The sequence below is a fragment of the Trichosurus vulpecula genome, chromosome 2 (assembly GCF_011100635.1).
Source record: "Trichosurus vulpecula isolate mTriVul1 chromosome 2, mTriVul1.pri, whole genome shotgun sequence".
Classification (NCBI taxonomy): Eukaryota; Metazoa; Chordata; class Mammalia; order Diprotodontia; family Phalangeridae; genus Trichosurus; species Trichosurus vulpecula.
Genome location: NC_050574.1, coordinates 450,934,621 through 450,959,503, shown reverse-complemented (window position 1 = coordinate 450,959,503; position 24,883 = coordinate 450,934,621). Strand labels below are relative to the sequence as shown.

General features: G+C 40.0%; 1 protein-coding gene across 1 annotated transcript in view; it reads right to left on the bottom strand.

Annotated features, from left to right (window-relative positions):
• Positions 1 to 19,171: 19,171 nt before the first annotated feature.
• PCYT1B (phosphate cytidylyltransferase 1, choline, beta) overlaps positions 19,172 to 24,883 on the bottom strand; it is a 102,162-nt gene continuing 96,450 nt past the window's right edge. The window contains exon 8 of the mRNA XM_036742731.1: positions 19,172 to 23,992. Coding sequence (XP_036598626.1) covers positions 23,780 to 23,992 — 213 coding nt within the window. The 3' untranslated portion in view covers positions 19,172 to 23,779. The remainder of the gene's footprint in view (positions 23,993 to 24,883) is intronic.

The following is a 24,883-nucleotide window of genomic DNA, read 5'->3' as shown; positions in this document are numbered from 1 at the left end:
TTAATGAAGTATCACTGTTGGGAGACCTAGTCATGCTGTTTCTTCAACAACCTCCTGTGTAGGAAAGGGATTTTGAGATGTTCCCTCTTGGAATGTAAGTGTTGCACTGATTAATCAGTAGGACCTCTATGCTTTTCATTAGGATGCATTTTCAAACACCATAGGAGATAATGTGGAATTCCCTGGGTCCTCGTAACCTAGAGTTGAATAAAGACATTTGTTCTTCATCCTTGTGGCATGGGATGTTCAAACTCCATTTTCTTTGGGTCCAAAGGTAGGGTGGGGGGAGGGGAGAGGATGCTTAGTAAGAGGAAAGGTAGTCTAAGAAGGATTATACCCATTCTGAGGGTACATATTTCTAAGACAGTCTTGTTCTCCGTGGTTTTCATTCCACATACACCTTTGAGTGTACCACCCTGGGTAAAAGTAGCAAAGAAGAGCGGCGTTCCATCAGCTGGGAAATTTCTGCAGCTACTGTGGGACTGCTGTACAGTAATATTCTTATTTATGTCCTTGAGGGCAGCTAGGTGACGCAGCGGATAGAGTGCCATGCTTGGAGTAGAAAGACTCTGAGTTCAAATCGTAGTGGTTGTGTCACCCTGGGCAAGTCACTTAACCTTGTTTGCCTGAGTTTCTCATACATAAAATGAGCTGAAGGAGAAATTGGTAAACCCCTCTGGTGTCTTAGCAACAAATCCAAAGTGGGGTCTTGAGGAGTTGGACACTCAACTGAAATGGCTGAACAACATCATGGAATTATTTTGGATTCAGAAGTGCTTTCTGCATCATTAAGGAGAAATGAAATTTGAGCGTAGTTGGGCTATAGTCACCCTTACTCTCCAAATAAAACATCTTTTCCTTGCCTATGGGGCACCTTCCCACCTATTTATAAACTTTAGTGAGTGTTTCCATTCTTGTATGTGTGTGTATATATGTGTATATATATATATATATATATATATATACGTATATATATATTCAGGTCTCAATTTCCTGCATACTTGCATAATAATTGCCTGCCGTAGTTTGCCACATCCACATAATGCTGTTTCCACAGTAATTAGCCAGTGTCACTTAGCCTATCCCAGAAAGTCCTGGACAAGATGGCCCCTTAGATTAATCCTAGCTCAGTGTGAAACATTTCCTATATTGATTCTGCCACCCACCTGCAATAGGCCCAAACCATGGTTCACCCGAGGTTAGGCTACACATTCCAGCTCTTTTGCATAGACCTATGTATTTGGTTTTGAGCCAAACCTGAGCAAAATTTCATAAGGGGCCCTTTTTGAAGGGCCATTAACCATCAACCAGAACAGATGTTTCATGGCACTCTTTAATTGTATACTCACTAAAGGACCTAATGGGGGTGGAAGAAGGGCTATACACAATAAGCTTGAGTCCCAACTAGTTTCTTTCCCTCCAAACATCCCTCATTAGCAACGAAGAAATCCGTGATTCCAAGACCAAGGCCTAAAATGTTACCCGGTTTTAAAAGGTGTCTGTACGTGTCAGAGGCAGATTGTCTATAGCAGTGTAGTGTGCAAACTTGTAGAACCGTCTGTTGTAAACTAAAAATAAAAATAAATAAAAAAAGAAAGAAAAAAAAGTCACAAGTGTTTAAATCTTCCGTGGCTAAAGTCACGCATAGCCACTGTAGGCAAGTTGCTTAACATTTCTGGGCATTCTGGATATTAGAATTAGGAGCCAGGAGATGTGTTCAGAGAATAATTGCTGATCAGCTGTATGACCCTAGTCATTTCATCTCTCCGAGACTCAGTTATCGGACCTGAGGAATGAGTTGGCTCGACTAGATACGTCTGTGGCTAGTTTGCAAGCTTCTTGGGAGCATAGACTCTATCTTACTTACCTTTATGACGTCTGCTAGCATTTAATGCCCTGCGTTACATATAAGAGACATTCAACAAATGGTTTTTTCAGTGAATAAATAGCTCATTTTTATAAGTATATGCTAACCAATTTTTGAACATCCAATTTATAAGTAATCCTTAACACGGAATCAGTTGGTGTCATTCATTCCTTCCATCTCCCCACCTTGTGGCTTCTCCAGAGTTCTCTCTTCACTGCCATCGAGCCACACTTTGCCTCATATCCATGTATTCTACCTCCCAAGAGCTGGCACAAAGCATGCTCTGACCCATTATCTCTTCCACCTTTTCTTTCTCTTTTGGAGAATCTGGCACATGTTCTGCATTGCCCCCTACCCTTTCACCACAAATTCAGCTAATTCACAAGGCACCCTTTTTCAGGTGATAAAATCATGCCCAGAAAGGTTAAATAAACTTGCATAAGGTCACACAGGTAAGTAATGGAGGCAGGATTCAAACACAGGTTATGCACCTTCAATTTCCTGTGTCCTTTCTGTTACGCCGCATTGCTCCGTCGAGCCAGTTTGCTCTCAACATGTGTATGCACCTCTTCTTTCCTTCCCTGCCTCCTGTTCTCGCTTTTCCCTCTTTCCTTTTCATTGTTCCATTTGTGAGCTCCAAAATGATCTTAATCATGGCTAATAAAGATACCGTGAGAATGCTACACCTGTTTTAAAAGGAAAAGAAACAATTAACTTTGGTGTGAAATCCAAAATGATAACCAGTACCATTAACTTCTGAAGCCTCATAAAAGGGCCAGAATTCCCCTTCAGAATTAAGAATCTCTATTGAAAGCCTCCTCCCGTCTCCTCTCCTAGTTAAATGTGATTTTCTTCATTGCTTCATGATGGGGATTGGCAAGGTAGAGCTTTATAATTGCATCATTTTTCTATTTTGTTTAATGACTAGGATTGCAAGTGTTATTTTCTACTATTGTTAATTGCACCTAAATGGTCTTTAAAGAATTACTGGAATTGGCCAAATACAGAAGAAACCCATGCTGGGGCTCACAGCTCTCAGGAAAAGATGAATTAAGATGCCTCAAATCGGGAGGGATTTCAAAAGAATGCAAGAGATCATAGATTATTCTTTTACAGATTAAAAAAAAAGTTTTTAAAACATCCCAGGAGACATAAGCAACTACTGACTCTTCTCTATAAAAAGAGGCATTATGTGACACTATTAGAGAGAGGTTGGCAAACTTTCATATATAACCCTTGGCTTTCAATAAACCTACCTGCATCCCCCATTCAATATGAAAGGAAATAAATTCTAGAGTTTCCCACAATACACACATCAGAAAAATTAATTTTTTAATAAAATCGGTGCATAAAATTTTTAGTATCATGAAGTTGCTAAATGTCAATGAGACCCTTGAATCTGTTTCTTGTCAACCAACAGTTTTATTATTGGTGTAATTTTTTTAAAGCAATAACTGGCATACTATGCTCTGTCTTCTACTTATCTCTTTGTAAGAAGTCTGATATGCAAAGATGAGTTGTTAAGAATGGAATTAAAACTTCGTGATCGTGTTTAGTAAGAATAGGATATGCTACTGCAAGGGAAGACCCAACATTCTGTAACTTCAAGTTTGAGGGGACCTTTGAAGTCATCAAATCCCATGGCCTCACTTTACAGACTAGGAAACTAAAACCTAGAGAAGTTAAGTCATTTGCCTAAGGGGGTCACTCAATTAGCAAGTATTGGTGGCAGTATTCACCCTCAAGTCTTCCTGATTCCCAGTCCAAATCTATTCCCTCCACTATGCTGCCTCTCTTAATAGATAGTTATCTCCAAATAACAGTGAAAAATATGTTTTTCTGGGAAGACTTTCCTTAAGTGAAATCCTGCCTATGATCTATGTATAAGTTTCACTCTCGTGGGTACTTCCCTTGTCTCTTTGTTCACAAGTCCATTTTACTTATAATGTCCATAGCTTTTGCCTATTGACTTTACTTTTCTTAATGTGACATACTCTTTTACAATATATATGCTGTCAAATCATTTTCTTAAAATTTCGTTGTTCCATTGATGGCACTGCCAGTATGATTGCTACTTGGAATGATACGACGCATCGTCTTTGATATGTGTGCCTTACGTTGCCAAGCATATGCTGCTTCAAACTTTCTGTCCTCTCCTCATGGAACCTTGATGCAGTCCCATTCTTACAGAGTTAACAGAAGGGCCAACAAGAAGGCAAGCAAACACATGCCCTACGATAGAATTCCACTGGAGTCATAATGATTCCTTAACACGTAATTTGAACGTTCTTGTGGGGTAAATTAATCTGTAGATCTCAGAAAACTAAATGTTCTTGCCCTCCTGTGCTCTTCTTTGTGAGGAAAATCTAGTTAGGGTAACACTAGACTGATTATTCCCTGGCATCCTTGTCCAAACAGAATTTTTAGTTCTCAGACACAGAAGTGGTAGTATTTTCCACAACAGTGATGGATCTGGAAGCTTTTGGCAGATTCTTAAGATCATTTTTCTAAGTCTATGAGAGTAAATGGTTTAATGTAAAAGGGTAATTATTCCTAATATTAGAGATAATTATCGTCACCTTAGCAAAATAATTTGAACAGCACTTACTGTATGAGAACTACTCTTGTCTTCTCAGAACTGAAAGCTAATAGTTTGTAAAGGTGAATTGGTGGCTTATAAGGGCAAGTAAACGCTCTAGTATTCAGTAGGTGATGAAGGCCAATTAGCCATGCTGTAATCATTGAATCAGAGATGGTAAAGACCTTGAGATGTCATCTGATCTATCCCCTGCCTACAAATAGCACTCCTAAATGATCTGCAAAAGGAGAGGGTTGGACTGACTGTCTCTGGTGCCTTTCAGCTCTAACGTTGTATGGATATGTTCGATTCTGTATGTGGATTCTAGCCTATTTGTAAAGGTCCCCAAGGAGACTTGCCCTGGAAGTGTCACCCTCTCTTTAGGTTTTTGTGTTTTACCTGGTTAAGGCATGGCATTATTTATAGGCTCCCTATTGTAGACACAGTGAAGAGATGTAGGATGGATGAAAATATAGTTATGTAGGTTCCAAATGGACCAGCCCCAGAGAGTGACGATTAATGGGTTAGAATCTGATCAACAGGACTTTAACACAAAAATGGAGGATTAGGAGAGAAAATGGGTGAGTAAGCTGTCCATCCAGATAACCACCGAAAGTTTCAACATATCAGCATAGTTCTTATCATTTACAAGAGATGCTACTCCAAAAGATTGTTCCAGGCTTGTGCAGATGCATTTTTGTGACTTAGACATTTCCACAGAAGAAACAAGTCAGCCAATGGTATGTATACACACACACACACACACACACACACACGTATATATAGATAAATATAGATATGTATGTATGTGTGTGTGTGTGTGTGTGTGTGTATATATATATATATATATATATATATATACACACTATAGGCTTCATTTAACTTAATAAGAAGGAAGACTTTTAATTTGAGTAAGAGAAAATGTAAGAAAGTGAACTAGGAAAAATAGGACAGGGAAATCTTGAGATTACTTCACCTGGAGAAACAAAGGTAGAGGCAGATCTTTAGAGGGACAAGAGACACATGGCCCACACTTGGGTGCAGCAGTCTTTAGGCCTGGCAGGGGGAAGGAGATTTATGAGCCAAGTGTGAGGACACCCTCTGTCCTGGCACTCAGGCTGTGGGATGTATTCATTTACTCCTCTAGTCCTTAATATGGAGCCCTTGGGCTGACTCACACAATAGGAAAGCACAGAGATGTGGAGCAAGACCAAGGTTTTTATAGGAAAAGTTAGAATTTCATTTAGGTACATCGAATTGGTTTCTCTCCTCTGATATAGGCAGAAGGACACTTGGGTGGATTTCATAGGAGGTAACTGTTCAGTTGTTACCAGTTTTGTCCAACTCTTCATGACCCATTTGAGATGTTCTTGTCAAAAATACTGGAGTGGTTTGCCATTTCCTTCTCCAGCTCATTTTACAGATGAGGGTACTGAGGCCAACAGAGTTAAGTGATTTGCTCAGGGTCACACAACTAGAGTCTGAGGCCAAAGTTGAATTCAGGTCTTCCTGCTCTATCCACTGCACCACCTAGCTGCCCCAAGTATGGATTTCCCCAACAAGGAAGATAATAGATAACAGACAGGTGGAGTGAGAGAAAATTGATTAAATGCTTGCTTTGTGCCAAGAACTGCTTGACATTGGGGATACAGATACAAGCAAACAAACTAGTTCCTGACCTTGAAGAGCTTATATTCTAATAGAGGAAGAAAGCACATAAAGGGGGTATTGAAAGAGAAGGAAGGAAGAAAGGAAAGAGGGAGGGAAGAAAGGAAAGAGGGAGGGAAGGAAGGAAGGAGTGAAGGAGGAAAGGAAGGAGGGAGGGAAGGAAGGAGGGAGGGAGGGAAGAGAGGGAAGGAGGGAGGGAGAGAAGGAGAGAGGGAAGGAGGGAAGGAAGGAGGGAGAGAAGGAGAGAGGGAAGGAGGGAAGGAAGGAAGGGGGGAAGGAAGGAGTGAAGGAAAATGAGAAGTGAGACTGTAACGAAGTCAAAAATGAGCAGGGTGAAGTGAAGATAAACAAGGGCACAGCCTGCCTTGTCCTCTGGCCCTCACCCTTATCATTCTTACAAATACCAGTTCCTGCACAGGCAGTAAGGAGGACAGAAGAGCTGCCTCATGACAGAAACTTTCCAGCGCCCCTGATGGTGCAGTTCTTCACTCCCCGCTGCCTTCCCCGTGATCATCTGTCCTCACTTACCATGAGACCTCTCATTCTTCTGGACGCCAGCTGTCCCCAGGAGCTCCGGTTCCCTTTGCTGAGGCACGATGAGTGGCCTCTCTGAGCACCAAATCCTTATGAGTGACACGCATTGTAAAATCTCCTCTTCCTGTCATAGACTCTCGCCCCCCGCCATGGCAATTCACCAGCGTTCTGTCTGGGAATCCCCCTTCCTACTGAAATGAGATTTTCCTTTTTCTTTCCTCCTTTTTTCATTTCCTCCCGCCGTTACTTTGCCTCCTCCCCCATTTTCCTGTCTGTCCTCTTCTTCTTGAGAAGCTACAGGAATATCTTCCCTTCGTTATCAGTCACTGGCTTGAGTAGAACAGATCATCTCTTCCCCTCGTTCTTCCTCCCCTTTCCCCTTTTGTATGCTCTTCCCTTCTGCAGTTTAGTCCCACAAAAGACACTGATTTACCCACAGTCAGTTTATTGCAAGGTCTAGTCCCCGATGTTTATCGTCTTTTCCAACACCTTCTGCTTGACTCCTTATGTCTCTTTGTGTACATTTAGAAAGAATTTGGGACACGGATCATGAACCTCAAATGGAGATATGGTTTAATAGTGATAAGGGAATTCAGCTATTTGGACTTTTGCTGGAGTTTTCTATGGTAAAAAAGCAGCTGGTAAATTCTTTTTTAAAAAAATTTCAAACTATTTTATTTTTCCTCCAATTAGATGTAAAATAGAGTCTTTGCTCACCTTAATAGTACCATCTTATTTTAAAAGAGGGACAAAATGAGGGAGACTGCTACTCTGGATCTGCTTGGGACAAATCAGAAAGATGGCCTTTAGCCTGGGAAGGGTGAAATAGTTTAAAAGAGAAATGAAACCCAAGATAAGTGAAAAGATTATAAGAAAACACTTGATTGCCTTCAATGAAGTCATTATCACCCTGGGTAAAACTATATTCCAAGAGACTGAAAGGGTACACATGTGATTGCTTAGACATCATCGGAGACATTTTGAAACTGTGGAGAAGGGAAGAGGTAATACAACACCAGAAAAGCAACAGGTCTTGATTTTCAAAACAAATGAAATTAATAGAATCAATAAACTATAGACCAATCAGCTTGGCTTTGATTTCTGGAAAAATTCTGAGAAGGATCATTAAATATATGAGTGATGAATATCTAGAAAAAGCCATGATTACCAAGGGCCAGCATGACTTTCTCAGGAAAGGATTATGTGAGACAAATTTTATTTTATTTTCTGACAAGGTTGCTGAACTGGCATGTCAGTGAAATGCTATAGTTTATGTCAATTTTTGCAAAGAATTTGATAAGGCATCTCATACTCTTCTTGTGGGACAGATGGAAAGAGGTAGACTAGACAATGCCATAATTGGATCTAGAATTGGTTAAATTGCTAGACTCAAAGTATTCTTAATGGATCAATGCCATTTTGGAAAGAGGTTTTCTTTTTTAAAAATCATTATTTATTTATTTAATATTTTTAGTTTTCAGCATTAATTTCCACAAGAGTTTGAATTACAAATTTTCTCTCCATTTCTACCCTCCCCCCCACTCCAAGATGGCACACATTCTGATTGCCCTGTTCCCCAGTCAGCCCTCCCTTCTGTCATACCACTCCCCTCCCATCCCCTTTTCCCTTACTTTCATGTAGGACGCAATAGATTTTTATGCCCCATTGCCTGTATATCTTATTTCCTAGTTGCATGCAAAAACTTTTTTTGAACATATGCTTTTAAAACTTTGAGTTCCAAATTCTCTCCCCTCTTCCCACCCCACCCACCCTCCCTAAGAAGGCAAGCAATTCAACATAGGCCACATGTGTATCATTATGCAAAACCCTTCCACAATACTCATGTTGTGAAAGACTAACTATATTTTGCTCCTTCCTGTCCCATCCCCCTTTATTGAATTTTCTCCCTTGACCCTGTCCCTTTTCAAAAGTGTTTGCTTTTGATTACCTCCTCCCCTATCTGCCCTCCCTTCTATCATCTCCCCTTTCTTATCCCCTTCCCCCTACTTTCATGTGGGGTAAGATACCCAATTGAGTGTGTATGTTATTCCCTCCTCAAGTCAAATCCGATGTGAGTAAGATTCACTCATTCCCCCTTACCTGCCCCCTCTTCTATCTCTCCCTTTCTACCTCTCTCAATATAGTCCTCTCTCATCCCTTAATTTGATTTTATTTTTTTAGATATCATCCCTTCATATTCAAGTCACTCTGTGCCCTCTGTCTATATACATACATACATACATATATATATATATATATATATATATATATATACATGTATATATTCCCTTCAGCTACCCTAATACTGAGGTCTCATGAATTATACACATCATCTTTCCATGTAGGAATGTAAACAAAACAGTTCAACTTTAGTAAGTCCCTTATGATTTCTTTTTCTTGATGACCTTTTCATGCTTCTCTTGATTCTTGTGTTTGAAAGCCAAATTTTCTATTCAGCTCTGGCCTTTTCACTGAGAAAGCTTGAAAGTCCTCTATTTTATTGAAAATCCATATTTTGCCTTGGAGCAGTACCCTTAGTCTTAATTAAGTAATCTCATGAATTTTTTCTCTAATTCTCATATGTAATAGAAGCTCAGAATATCAGATCATATTTCTACACATTTTTGAAGGAGATAAATAATCCTGAGGATATATATCTGAGTTCTAGCCTATAATTTCATTGCCCTTTCTTGTGCTATCCTCAAGGGTTTCTCAGTAAATTCATAGTTTTATTAAGCTTTGGCTCCAGTTGTTACAGGTTGTTTTTTCTGCTATTTTTTCTTATTTTTTTTTTACTTTTTACTAAGATTTTTTTATTTTTAGTTTACAACACTCAGTTCCACATGTTTTTGAGTTCTAAATTTTCTTCCCCTCCCTCCCCTCCCCCTACCCCCAAGACAGTATGGAGTCCAATATATGTTCTACATATACCTTCACATTAAACTTATTTACACAATAGTCAAGTTGTAAAAAAGAATTATGACCAATGGAATGAATCATGAGAAAGAAGAAACAAAATGAAAAAAGCAAAAAAAAGAGAACAAACAGTTTGCCTCAATCTGTATTCAGACTCCATAGTTCTGTCTCTGGATGTAGCCAGCTCTCTCCATCATGAGTCCTTTGGAGTTGTCTTTGAACCTTGCATTGCTGAGAAGAGCCAAGTCTACCAAAGTTAGTCATCACTAGATCTTGTGGTTGTGTGCAATGTTCTTCTGGTTCTGCTCTGCTCACTCAGCATCATATCATGTAGGTCTTATTTTTCTTTTATATATTTCTAACCCATAATTAATGATGCCTGATTTTCTTCAATTTCTCTTCTTCTATCATATGCCTTGAAGAATCTTATGATAGATTTATTTTCATCTCTGGTGGCCCCAGTAACATAATTTCATTCTAATGTCTCCTCTTACACCCCATATTTATTCACCATTTTGGAGCTTTATTCTTACTCATGTTTTTACTCATTCTCTACCCTTTTAAGTAAATCATTCTTTCCCATCAGGGTTATTTTTGGCTATTTTCTTATTCTGATATGTGTGGTACTACACTGAAGGGGACCAGTGTGACCTAGGCAATCTTGTTACCTCTTACTCTCCCATTTTGCCAGAAGTCTTGGTTTAGGGAAGCTTGTGAAGGTCTTCCTAGAATTCCTTTGTCTCTTCATGTATCACTTACACTCATTGTGAGCACTGCCATGTGAGATCACTCAACATCCCACGACATGATGTTTCCTGTTGAGAACACTTAAACTCCAAAAAAAGAAGCCTTTTGTTGCCATTTGTGAGAAAAACCTGTAAGTTATAATAGATTATGAGCTCTTTTAGGCCCAGGTTTGTTCCACAGTGATTGACACATAGTAAACATTTAATAAATGTTTTTGACTGATTTATTGATTAACCAATAGGTTAAATCAGCATGTTAGTCCTTGGTTATGAGGCCATACACCTGCAAGATAGGGATGACCAGGAGGGCCCAAGTTTTGGAGTCATTAGGCAGGTAGATATGGTGAGGTACAGCCCATGGTTAGTTATTGGAGGGAGGATCACGTGATTATGGTGCAGCTGGGATGGAACACTCAAGAAGAAGCTTCTGAGTAAAAAGATAAGCAAAAAAAAAAATAACCAGCAAACCAGGTCAGAGCTAGCAGAAAGTTGAGAGTAGACAAATACATGGAAGACACTGTTCTAGGACTCATTATAAAACGTCTGCATCATTGGCACGCCATGGCCTTTTGGACAGAGGCTGACTACTCACTACCTTGACTTCATCCTGATGGGTACAGGTAGACAAAGATTGGCATGTATTCTAGGCGTCACTGAGAGAGCAGACCTGGCTTATCCCATAATTTTACACGTGGTCCCAGTAATTCACAGTATATTGTTCTCTTTAAGTCACTTTTCATAAGGTGCAAGTTAATGATGAAAAGGGAAAAAATGTGTTTGGGGGGTAAAGGGAGAGATTCCTGTTATCAGTTGATGTGTAATATTGATGCGATTAGGGATGAACATTTTGAAGCCTAATCCAAGTACAAAAATAACTTTGTTTTAAAATAAAATTCCAAACTATGTGTATGAAGAAACAGATTTCAGATGTGATTTAGACAGTTTTGGAGAAAAAACATGTAGAGTAGATTTAAGCACTCAATCTCTTTATCAACAATGTGGAATGATGCCTCACTTATGTAGGAACAATTTAATCTCTTAAAGAAACAGAGAAAAAATGTTTTTGTTAGAAACTAGAGAAATATAGTTTCAAAGAAACCATTTCAAAGACACCAAATAGGGAATATAGATGACCATGTTGTAGACTTGAAGGAGCTGCAAAGCATGATGGTCAACTAATTTGCATTTTAATGTAAAACGAAGAAAAAGAAAAATCATAAACATTTGTAGACTGAGATATGAATTTAAAAGAACTATTGATTTGATAGGGGAATTTGGGGGAACCGTGATTCTTTAAGTAAAAAGAGAGTCAAGAGGCCCTGATGTAAGTAGCTGAAGCCACAGACTCAGGAGAGGAAAGACACAGTAAAGGAGATGAAACGTCACCTCATTGGTACTGTGGCAGTGGAAACAATCAGCTTCCATGGGTTTCAGCGGGGTGGTTCCTAAATGGTTAGAATTTACTAAGTTGGCCAAGATCTCCAGTGACAGCTATTGTCCCTTACAGTACCTCCTAGAGTTGGAGAAAGATGAAGCTTCTTATAAGGGCTTGTTTACTTCCTGCTCCCATTTCTGCCTTGGGAGGGAAAAGCAGGGGAGCTTTGCTCCTCCTCCTGTGTCCTGGTGAGCTGGACCTGTGTTACTATGAGTTTGATTCTGATTGGACACTGCAGGATCCAGGTGAGTGAATCTGAGACTGAGCTGGGTGGTATCATAAGACATAGCCAGTTTGATGAGATTTTCAGATCTCTGGTCAAAAACAAAGCAAAACAAAAACCTGCTATTTATGTTGAGTGAATACCATCTAAACACACTTTTAAGGGCGATGTTTAATTGAAAAGGCTATGTTCTACATGGCTAATACATGTTTTGCCCGGCTGTACGTGTATATTGGGTGAGATATTTTTTTACTTTCTCAAGGGGTAGGAGAAGGGTGGGGAGAGGGGCAAAATACACAACTCAAAAATAAATCCATAGAAGCTATGTTCTAGCAAAGAAGAGAAAAAGATTTCTTCAGCTGAAGAGTGTTAAGGATCAACAGTCAAGCAGTGATCATAGTTCTATGATGAAATGCTATTTCAGGATCCAGGAGCAATGATACAACAGTTATTAAGGACATCTTGACATCTTGCCAGCGAGTGTTAGGGACCAATAGCATTAAATGGACTTTACTGAACATTGAAGTGAGAACAAAGGAAAAATTAGAAGCTGCTAAGAAAAAAAAATGCTTTCAAATTCCTGAACCAGAGATTAAAAGCAAGTTGTGAAACAATCCCATTGATTTGTTTTTTTTTTTTAATTGAAATCAGGAAACTTGTAGATGATCAGATTAAAGAGAAATTGTAAAATCTCCCAAGTACTCATAGAGAAACCGAACTGAAAATAAAATTGATTTTGTGAAATGGACTAAATTTTATTATGTTTCCTAAAGGAACTTGAGGCATAATTGTTTATCTTTATCTTCTTAAAAAAGACTGAAAGCATTTCTACCTCTCAAACAAAATGCTAATGTAAACTTCTGCATATGTAATTATAGGATGCCTCATACAAGCACTTTACCCATCCACTTAGGACATTTCTGTGACTTCATGAAAAACCTCTGTGGTTTTTTAAAACTACATCATCCATACGTAAAACATTGTAACATGAGAAAATTTCATTGTAAAGGCAAGATTTGGCACAAATTTTATATATTTTTTTTCAGAATGTGGTGATGGTGTTTAAAAAAATTGACTTGCCTGTTTAACTGCTTCCAATTTTTTCCTGGTCCGGGGCTCAAGCTTATTTTGTAGGTACCACAGAAAGGCCATCCAGAGAAAAGAGCCTCACCTGCAATAATCATTCTAAATTAGGCTCATATATTTAGAATACAGAAAATGCCTAGCTGAATTGTCCAGCAGTGAATTAATAATGGACATGAAAAGACTTTCGGAATTATGAAATACATTGCAAATGCATGGGTGTCAGGACATCTAGGGAAAATTTCAATTCCCAATGGTCAATGTTGAAAGCGTAGTTTCCCATTTCCCAACTGATAATGGTCAAAGCATATGAATAGGCAATTTTTAGGGGATGAAATCTAAGCTATCAAAAGCCATGGGAAAAATGTTCTAAATGACTGATAGTTAGAGAAATGCAACTTAAAACAACTCTGAGGTACCACCTTGCACCCATCAGATTATAAAATTAACAAAAATGACAAATGCTGGAGGGGCTGTGGGAAAACAGGTACATTAATGCACTGTTGGTAGAACTGTGAACTTGTCCAATCATTTTGGAAGCAGTTTAGAACTATACCCAAAAATCTATAGAAAAGAAAGAGGAAAAGGCCCATATTTACAAAAATGTTTATAGTAGCTCTTTTTGTCGTGGCAAAAAATTGGAAATTGAAGGGCTGCCCATCAATTGGAGAATAGCCAAGTGATATCTTATATGTTATATGAATGTGATGGAATACTATCGTGAATGTTGGAAGGGGATGGTTTCAGAGAAACCTTGGAAGATTTGTATGAATTGATGCAAAGTGAAGTGAGCATAACCAGGAGAAGAATTTATATAATGACAACAGTATCATAAAGAAACAACTTTGAAAGACTTTAAAACTCTGATCATTGAAGCAAACATTCACGATTCTAGGGGACTCATGATAAAACATACGATCTATCTCTAGACAGAGAGATGATGGACTCAAAGTGAAGGCTGAGACATATATACATATAAAATGCATACACATACATAACCATGTGTGTATGTGTGTGTGTGCAAACATATAGTCAATTAGAACGACTTTCCTCATAGGTATTTGTAATGTTTTGTTTTTCATGCTTTCTTAATGGAAGTGAAAGGGGGAGAGAGAGAAATCGTAGACCTGAAAATAAAATAAAATTGAATTTTTCAAAAAGTATATTGTTTCTCCTCTTCTAGGTTTTGAATGGAGCCCCTGTGTTCTGTCTAATGGATTAAGACCAGCCAGTCCTGCACTATGGGAATTTCTTCAGGGAACAATCCATGTGTTGGTTCCCTTTAGGGATTAGGCCTGAACCTGTGATTTTGTTGATATAGGAAACTCCCAGGTTGGAAAGTTCTCTCTTCCCAATACAAGTAGGCACTCCTCCAAAATTTGTGATCATAGAGTTTCCCAGAATACTGACTTGCCAAGGTTCACACAACTGGTATATTTCAGAGGAGGAACTTGAACCCAGGTTTTCCTATCTCTGAGTCCAGTTCTAGCCACTATTCCACATTGTCTCTCATTTATTTAGGCATAATTTTTAGGAGACTGAAACAACATGTTTCCATGTTTGAATATAGTTTGCAAATAAATATTTGAAGATAATAAAAAAATAAAAAAAAAAAAGATAATAAAAAAATAAATTTTGCTGGACTAAAAAAAGTGTATTTGTCTCATGTGTTGCCAATCAATGAAAATGACCTTAAAATAAAAAGGACAGGGAGGGAAAGAAAGCTGTCTTTGTATATCCACCAAGTGAGGTGCCATAGAGAAGAGCTGAAATAAAGTAAGAATAGCAGTTGAGGCACAGAGAAAGTCACAGGAGGCAAATTCCAAAAAAGGAGCTAGAAGGGAATCCTTGGCTTCGAATGTCTAGGTAGAAATATCTAGAGTTTGGGTAAGTAAGAGGAACTAGAAGTCCTATCATAAGGAGGCCAATCTGACCTCATAGCTCTTACCCACCCAGAGGTGATGGGATGAAATCCATAACTGAAATATGAAAATTGATGAAGATATCTTTTCATTTAAAAAAATTAAGTTTTACTCCTATCTGTTTTTACCTCACCACTTCTGAACATATCTCTTTCCCCTCCCCTTTTGGGAGAGCTACCTCTTATAACAAACAATAAAAAAGAAAAAGAATCAATTCAGCAAAACTGATGAATACATCACCTGAACCTAACAGTAAGCTCAGTGTTCTGCACATGTTGTCTCCCACCTCTCCAAAGAAGGAAAATAGGTACATTTTCTCATTTCTTCTTTTTCCAACTAAGCTCAACCATTATAATTACGCAGTGTTTCGTTTAGGTGGTTTTTGTTGTTATCATTCTCCTCCTTTTCCTCTTCTTCCTTCTACTCCATCTTCTTTCAACGGACATTGTTCTAGTCATTAAGCATATTGTCTTCCTGGTTCTGCTTACTTTATTTAGTGATTTCCCAAATCTAATCAAAGCCATCTACTTTGTTCCCAGTTCTTTGCTGCTACAAAAAGTATTATGAATATTAAGTTATAGTGTATCTGAGGCCTTTGTTTCTGTCACTGGGATATACTCCTAATAATGGGATCTCTGGAACAAAAGCTATGTATATTTTCATCCCTTAAATTTTTTTTAGCAGATTTTCAAATTGCTTTCCAGAATGGCTGAACTATTTCACAGCTCCAGCAAAAATATATTTCCAATGGATACATAGATCTTATTCAAAAGAAAAGATGGTTAAAAGGCAAGATGGGGTAGCACTGTATTGAAAAATGTATATTCACATGAGAAATCCAGGAACCAGAGAGGAGACCTCGTATTATGGTGGGGAGCATTTGGGCGAAGGTCCATGGAGAGAGAAACAGAAATGACTTAGTCATGGGCACATATTACAGACCACTTGGACAGAAAGAGGAAATAGGTAGTTTAGGAAACAGATCATAAGCCTGGAACAGAGGCATGATATAGCAGTGATGGGGCACCCCTTCAAATATTTAGATATTTTCTGGCATTCTCTTGACTTAGCTTAATGATAATTTCCATCCTTCAAAAGAGGGAGGAACCAATGGGAAATTCTACATTGAAACAGATTGTTACTAACAAGAAGGCTGCTGGTTCTGAAATAATGGGAACTTTATGGCAAGGAGGAAAGATGGGGGAAGTGACTGGAATTTGTGATGAGGAGAGGAAAACCTAGATTTTGAGAAACCAGATTTCAGGAGCAAGATTTGTATTCACAAGAATTTGATTCTGAAGATGCAGAAAAACAATTCCAGTGACAAATTAAAAGATAGTTGCGTGACAAGACTGAGGTAATTAGGCAGGAACCTCACCAAGAAACCTTTTTTAGATTTTAAAAAGACGTGTATAGAAGATGAAAGCTAAGGGAGGTAACAGGAGAGAAATATGTGAACGCAGTAGAATCCTGTAGAAATTATTAGAAATGCTAAATCACAGAATGAGCTCAGACTGTTGAGGAAATCTAAGGGGGAGAAGGTAATGGATTTTTTTTTTAATCAGGGAAGTTAGGAGGTTCAAAGAGGGATAAGACCATTCCTTGGGATTAATCAGATGATGATAGCTGACCACAGAGAAGAGGCAGAGGTATTCTATTTTTATTTTGCTTCTGTTTCCTCTTCCAGGGAGAATAACCTTTGCACTCATAAAAGAACAAAACAAAAAAGTTGAGGGAGGATTGATAACCAAAATAAATAAGAGGTTAGTAATACCATACCTAGTTGCCCTCGATAAACCTGGCCCAGATGAACTACAGTTATCCCTTCCAAATTGAGACTTTCCCCTTTGCAATTTTGGTATGTCACAAATTGGCATAAGAAATTAACTGGGAATTTGGGGGGAGTTTTGTGGAAGCCTCAGACAACATGTGAAGGCCAGCAGATGACACAGAAAAAGTTTAGAAAATCAGAAATGCATGAACTATATGTATAGTATAATATAGTATAGTATATCTGCCCAAATTTTACAATAAGGTACTATAAACACCCCATAAAAGAAAAAGAAAAAATTCACTCTTCCCTGATACAAAGGGAAGGCTGAAAAACTTTATGTGGATTTTCCAGATCAAGGGGGTGCCGCACCCTGAGCCCCTGAAATGTGGAAGGGATAACTGTGTATCCTCAAGTACTGGAGAAAAAAACAACAGCGCGGATGTGATTTCTGAAAAATATTTAAAATGTTGTGCCAAACAGGAGGGGCGCCCCAGGGGTGGGGAAGGACAAATGCTTTTATTTTCAAAACAGGGAAGGGAGTAGAGTCTGTAAACTATCGGCCAGGTCGCTTGACTTTGGTTCCTGTGAAAATTCCACAAGAGTTAAGTAGTGGACGTTTGGAAAAGGAAACCATGACTTCAACCGTTATGCCACGCATTGCCATTGTTAGATGCCATTTTTGACGGGGTTACTGGACCAGGGGAATACCACAGATACAGCATTCGTCATCTCGGGCTGTCCTTGAGAAGACGGAGATATGTGGACTATATGATAATATAATTAGATTAGAAATTAGTTGAATTTCTGGACTCCAAGAATCGTCATTAATGGATTGATGCCCAGTGTGACAGGAGGTCCCCAGTGGAGTGCCCCAGGGATCTGTGCTGGTTCCTGTGCCGCTTAGTATTCCTATCAATTACTTGTTTGTAGATGACACAAAGCTGGAAGGAATAGCCATTGTATTGGATGAGAGTCTGGATCCAAAAATATCTTTATGGGCTAGAGCATTAGATAGATTCTAATAAGATGAAATGTAATAGAGATAAATGTAAAGCTTTATACTTGGGTTCAAAATATCAACTTCATAATTTCAGGATGAAGGGAGACATGGTGAGACAGCAGTTTGGCTGAAGAAGATCTGTGGTCTTAGTGGAGTCCAAGTTCAATATGAATCAGTGGTGTGACGTGGCAGCCAAAGAAAACAACCCACCACCAACAAAACTAATGCTTTGGGGGGAGGCTGCATTAAGAGAAGTATACTTTCTAAGAATAATGAGATAAAACATGGTGGTGATGCTGTCCTCCAGGTAGAACATATATAAAGTATAATGTTTGGTTCTGTGGACTACAGTTTAGCTATTACATTGATAAGCTCGAGCGTATCCATAGTAGAGGAACTAGGACAGTTAAGAGCCTTGAGTCCATGTCGTATAAGGATTAGTTGAAGGAACTGGGGATTTTTTTTCTTTTCTAGGTTAACTGGTCCTGTGTTACTTATAACCTGGAGGCCTCTGGAATCCCAAGTTATAGAGGATGAACTATATAAGCTCTGATATAACAGGCAGAATACTTTAGCACTTTGAGAGGGTTTATAAAGTATAGGGCTCCATTAAATCATCATTCTGGCTTTCAGTCTGGAAATTTCCAAGCATTTTCTCTCTTGCTAAGATGGTTCTCCAAGCCTCAGAGGAATCATAGCAAGACCTATATATACAGTTATATTTGTAGCAATTCCTTTTGTTTTGGCAAAAAATTGGAAACTGAGAAGGTGCCCATCAGTTGGGAATGGCTGAACAAGTTATGGCGTATGAATGTAACAGAATACGCTTGCACTGTAAGAAATGATGAAGGGGTGGGTTTCAGAAAAGTCTAGGAAGACTTATATGGACTGATGCAAAGTGAAGTGAGAAGAATCAGAACAGTGTACAAAGTAATTGTAAAGATAATCAACTTTTAAAGACTTAGTAACTTTGAACAACGTAACAATCCACTAGAATTCCAAAAGGCTCAGGAGGAAACGTTATCCACTGCTAGAGAAATTATGGACTTGGAGTGCAGATTTAAGCATAGTGTTTCTTTCTTGTTTTTATTTTTATTTTTTCAGAACGTGGCTAACACAGAAATATATTTTGAATGACTTAGGTCTAATTACTATTGTATTTCTGGCCTTCTCAATAGCTGGGAGAGGAAGAGATTTTAAAACTTAAAATGAGAATAAAACTGAATTTTAAAAAATCATAACCAGAAGGTGGTTAGGTCATCTACACCGCATCTCCTCCAGATGAAATGGTACCTGATCATTTCACCAGCTCTTCCTCCTGCAAGAGTCTTTCAGAAGTTCTGCCTTTGGTGAGAGTATAAGCAATTCCCTTTGAACAAAGGAGTGTAATTTCTCGGTGCCATAGAGGAATGAAGACAGTAAACTATACCAACTATTTTCATTTATTTATTTTATCATTTTGAGCTGGGGCCTCTAAGCCTGAACACACAGAAGCACACTTTTAAGAAAAATGACAGCCCCGAATGTGCAATTCTGCATTCATTTGTTTATAAACTATCTGGAGATTTTGTGTTCCATTAGGGAATAGGAGTACAGAGGGAATTCGATTCCAATGGTGTAGAGTGTACAGCACCAGGACAGATGCTTGGGTTTTAGTATGATATTAACCCAGACAAGATCTCAAGTATGGCATATTTTTATTCAATACATGTGTATATGTATATAGATGTGTGTGCGCATGGGGGCGTATATGGGTGTATGTACTCCCTATGGCTTTGTCCCTGGGTAGATCACAGTGACTTGATGAAAACCTCAAGTCTAGGGAATGGCATGAGTAGCAAATGACCCGAGTTTTTTTTTTCTTTAAAGGACTCAACGTCACTGTTTCTCAAACCAAGACCCAATATTGAACTCATGCTAAGGAAACATGGCCATCCCCAGCTGATTGTATCTGGGCTCAGGAAATTCAGCTGAAAATAGTCTTAGAAATGTAGAGGAAGTTGTCCAGGTGCTTGTCCCATCCACCCGCTAAAGGATGGAGTTACAGTAACTATTCACCTAAGGCATAAAGATTGAATAATAACTGCAGCCCCTGTGTTTTACAGAGAGCAGTCATCAGCCACACAAGCACAACTCTCATCTTCTTTTCACTAAGGAAATTAGCTTGCCTCTGACCTGTGAATCCTTCTGACATTCCTGGGTTAAGTGAGTGAAAGATAAAGGCAGGCAAGGCTGCCCTCCCATTGGCTTCCCAACTGACAAGGAAAGGGTTGGCTGTCGGAACCATGAAAAGCTAAGTAAAAGGATGATGTTCCGTAGCTGTTGGAAGAGCAAATGCTTGCTTTGTGAGACTGCAAAGGATGTGTGCCAAGACCTAGTGTGAATGATTCCCCTTAAGGTTCATGTATCTTCTTCCAAATAGCGACTACACTAACCAATCTTGGACTCGGAAAGTCTAGAGGTCGGTGGACTGGCACACACGCGCGTGCACACACACACACACACACACACACACGCGTACACCCTCCCCACACAAACACCCATATACTCGACATTAGAAAATCCCCCACTGTATTCTTGCCTGCTTTTTTTTCCACAAGCATTTATTATCCACATTATCCCATGACATACTGAACCTTTTAATGTTTTATCTACTTGCCTTCTCCATCCCCATCTCCTCTCTTCATGACCCATCACTCTGTGCCTATCCCTTCTACCCTACAGCCCTTGTATTCCATAATGCTCCCCCTTCCTCTGCCTCCCTCAATCTGTATCTTCTCATCTCCTGGCCAAGAAGCACTTCATTTCTTCCTTCTTCCTGGTTTTTCTAGTCTCCTACTTCTCTCTTTCTTCTTCCAGCCTGTTTTCTATTTTATTTCCTCTTTCCTCCCACGCCACCTGTTCTTGGCTCTTCATTGCTGTCTCTGTTTAAGGCAGGATAAGATCAGGCACTCTAAGCAAACGTTGATTCAGAAAACAGGGGTCTTACACAAACAACCTGTGAGAGCTTGAGTTAGTTGGGGGTAGCTAAGGTCGAAGGATTAGATCAGCAGAATCTCCCTTCCTGAACTGGTGCCCCTCCACCCCCAGTGGTGTTGGAATAAAGAAGGCAGTATGAGGGGAATCATAGGATCATCATAGTTTTAGGATCAGAAAGGACATTAAAATAATCTGCTCATTTTGTCAATAGGGAAACTGAGGCCCAAAGGGGGTAAGTGATTTGCCCAAGGTCACTCAGGGAGTTACAGGGTTGGGATTCAACCACAGACTCTCTGACTCCAAATACAGTATTTCTCTCCTTTGCCCCAGACCTCCAAATTAGGTTCTATTTTAACTATCCCCAGGCTCTGCCATGTAGCTGCTGTTTTCTGCAAGTGGCAAACATATCTTGGCACCAAATCTGCCAATACACCCTTGTGGCCCCTGTCACTTAGGATGTCCGTGTGGTTATAACACCATTTGCTTCAAAACAGAACTGAGAAATAAGTGTATCTCTTTCTCTTGAACCCCTCCCAGGGATTGTTAGTTATTAAAACATTTTAGTCACTAAAAGCAAAACTTTCGCTCTAAAACAGTAAAAAGAACTCAGTGTAAGGCAGCTTATCTGGAAAGTGTAGCCACCCCATTGGCCTTGGAGCCAAGATAACAGGCTTTTGTGTATGCTCTTTCCCATGCCTGGTTTTTCTTCTCTGTTTCCCTTTCCCCATTTTCATTTCTTTCCCCCTTTTACTTTCCCTTTCTTGCCACTGTCAGTTGAGCTTTCTCAGCTTGCTCTCCTCCTTAACTCTTTGCTTTGGCTAAGACTTCACACAAGCTGAGACAGCCAGCATGGTTGGCCAACTTGCATCATTCATGAGGCAGAAGGAAAGCCCCCAAGTAACATGATGGAGATGGAGCACCTGGGAGTCCTCAGCCTCTGTGATTTTTTTCCTTGTCTGTGGCACTTTGATCTTTGCCCTGGTCTACAAGGGGGGATTTCACACCAAGCCCATTCCTTTGGCTCCACATGAGGGCTGAGTGTGTGGTGCCCACCAACATGGCACAGTGCTGATGACAAGGTGGGTATGAACTGGGCCAAGTGGGCAGGCCTTTGTGGGTTTAACTTAGAATTTCGCTTTCTAATCTCACTTATCTTCAGGCGGGCAGAGAGGTAGTTTAACCCCATTGTGGCAGGGAGGGCATCATGTTATTTTTCTTTCAGGGGTGGGATCTCCCCAATGTCTTGAAGGTTGACACTCAAGAGCTGTGGTGAGAGCTACATCCCAAGAGGCCCTGGACTTCCTCTGAGAAACTGCTGGTGTAGACCATTGCTCTGTGTGCCAACTCAGTCTCTGATTTTATAGTGGCAGCCAGCAGGGCAAGCCCATTTCTACCCAAGATCTGGGACTGAAAATGTTTTCCCTATCATCAATTTTAGGAAGCACTAGCTTCCTTAACATTAGTGCTGTGCGGAAGAAAGAAAACGGAGTATTGTTTCAGAGGGCGTACCTCCCCAAATGGCCATCACTGAGGAGAGGATAGCACAGGAGTGCAAAGAATGCCTTCCCACTTGAACACCCCCAGCACAGGAATATAACTACGCCAGCACCAGCACCTGAATTATCTAAAAGGTTAAGATCACAACTGAGGTCCCAGAAAGGTATCATGGAAAACCATCTCCTTTGATCCTTCCACTCAGAAATGTTAAAGTAATTGATCCCCTTTCTTTGAAGGAAGAGCCATCTTCTCTGACTCAAAACAGCAAAGGGACTTCCAGTTCTGCCAGTGAAGGACCGGAATCAATAGGGAACCAAGCAGCACTTTATCCCAAGGATTTAAGCTGGGTCTAATGGGCAGGGGAGAAAGCAGGAGAGGAATAGCTTATAAAATGCACATACCTCGATATTCATATTGCATATGGGATACACCTGGATGGTGTACATGGTGCATACATAGAACAGGTCATACAAAGCCATCTCGCCCTGATTTGTGCATTGTGCCCAAGGAGAGCACAATTTCTCTTGAGGTCTATCAGGATGCCTGATCAGGTAGGGAGGAAGGCAGCCTCTCTCTGAACAGGGCATTACAGATGAACTAATGACTTTCTTTAAGCAGTTGCTCTAGGAGATTTTCAGTATCTAAGAAGCTCAGATTTGATCAAATCAAAGTCATTTTTTTTGCTTAATATTTTAGCTTCCCTTGTATTTTCCAAACCAGAAGATCCATACTGAAAGTGACTTCTGGGAGAGTATTGCATCCCAAGCATGTGGAAAGAAAAAACCCCCACAACAGGAGGTTTTAGGTCCTATAGGGAAGATCCTTAACAAAACTGTAATCTGGGGTAAGGGGGTAGGAAGGAAAGAAGCTTCATGCTAGATGACCCTTGTTGTTTGGCTTGGAGAGTGAAGCCTCTCCAATGGGCCATATTCACGACACTGGAGGGTTGACACTTCTACAAGGTCAGGTCCCATTAAAGATAGTGATAGTTGAGTTAGACCACTTGGCCTTTTTCTTTTTTCCTATTCCTTGAACACTTCTGAAGCATCTTGCCACAATGGTGGGACATCTCTTACTCTAGTGAGCCTTGGGATTACTAGGGCAGCCAAGGAAATCCAAACACAGCCTAGAGTGGCAGATGAGGGGAAACACTGTTCTTCTCAGTAGGCTGTTCATTAGGTCAGCTCAAAAAAACAGAAGCAGAAAATAGCCCTATTCAGTGCAAATTCTTCCTGGTTCTCTCTGCCTCCCACAATAATAATTAAAATAGTGACGATGACTGTTTGTACAGTTCGGTCAGTCCTGAGTCGCGACTGGCAAACTCCATGCTAAGCATATGCCTGAGGGTGGTGTAGAAACATGAGGCAACAGAGCTGTTACTGAGACTCCTCCCATTAGATTGCCAGGTCTCATCTTGATCCTTCCACCTCCAAGGGGCTCACTTCAGACACTTGCCTTCAGTCACTCTTGACACCCCACCCTCTCTATCCCTCTGTGTGCAAGGTCCAGTCATCCCTCCCTGTGGTTCTTGTAGCCAGTTTGCCAACAATCATTGCTTTACTTCTCATCCTCATCCCCCTCACTCATGCTGCTGATGGAGGCTGAGGCTGCTTTAGGGGAAGAAGGGGGAGAGGTTTTGTTTGGAAGCCACGGGAAAGTAGGAGAGGGGGAACGGGAAGGAGACCGACCCCTCGTTGGGCTGCTTGTTGGGCTCTGTCTTGGTGATAATGCCTGTAGCATCCGTCCACTGCGTTCTTGGAACATCTGTTTCTGAAAAGAAATTTGAGAAAAAGGCACTTGTTATGGAATAGTTGAAAGTAACAGAAAGTCAAGAAAGACAGAAGGGATGTCTTCCTTTATGGATAGGATTCTAAGAGCATGTGTGTGCCCTCATACTTGCAGATCTATGTACCCTTGCGTTGAATTCATTATATCTCACTGCTTTATTTATGTTCATTAACAAAGTAACATTTAGGTGGAGTGAAATATTGATATCTATAGTAAGACAATATTATATTAAATGTGGCACATTGGCCCAAAATACCAATATCCCCTCAACCCAGTATCCATAACGGGGCTCAAACATCTGATAGCTGTTTCTACCTCCCATACCTTGGCACGAATTGTCCCTAGAATGCCTAGAATGCCTTCCCTCCTCACTCCTGCCTCATAGAATCCCTAGTGTCTTTTAAAGTTCCACTCAGGTCTCGCCTTCTAGTGCAGGCCTTTGCCGATTCCCCCAGTACTGCTGCCATTTCCCCAATCTCTCCTTTTTCTCCCCCAATTATTAGCTTGCTCTCCCTCTTTAAATACTTTGAATTGGTTTGTATACAATATGCATTCGCTCAGTTGTGGACAGGTGGTCTTTCTGACTCACCTTCCCTCACCAAGCTCCTTGAAGTCAAAGACAGGTTGGGTTTGTGGTTGTTGTTGGTCTTTGTGTTTATAACTAGCACTGATTCCAATGCTTAATAAGTGTTTGCTGAATCAGATTCTATTGAATTGGATCGAACACCGTCTGCAGACGAGTTTATCTCGGGCCCTCACTCTCCGATAGGGGAACAAGCTCTGATCTCTATTAAATCCAGATCAGTATACCGATGAGCCCCGTTACAGCGCGAGCCGTACCATATTTAATCGATTCCATACTATCAATAAAAG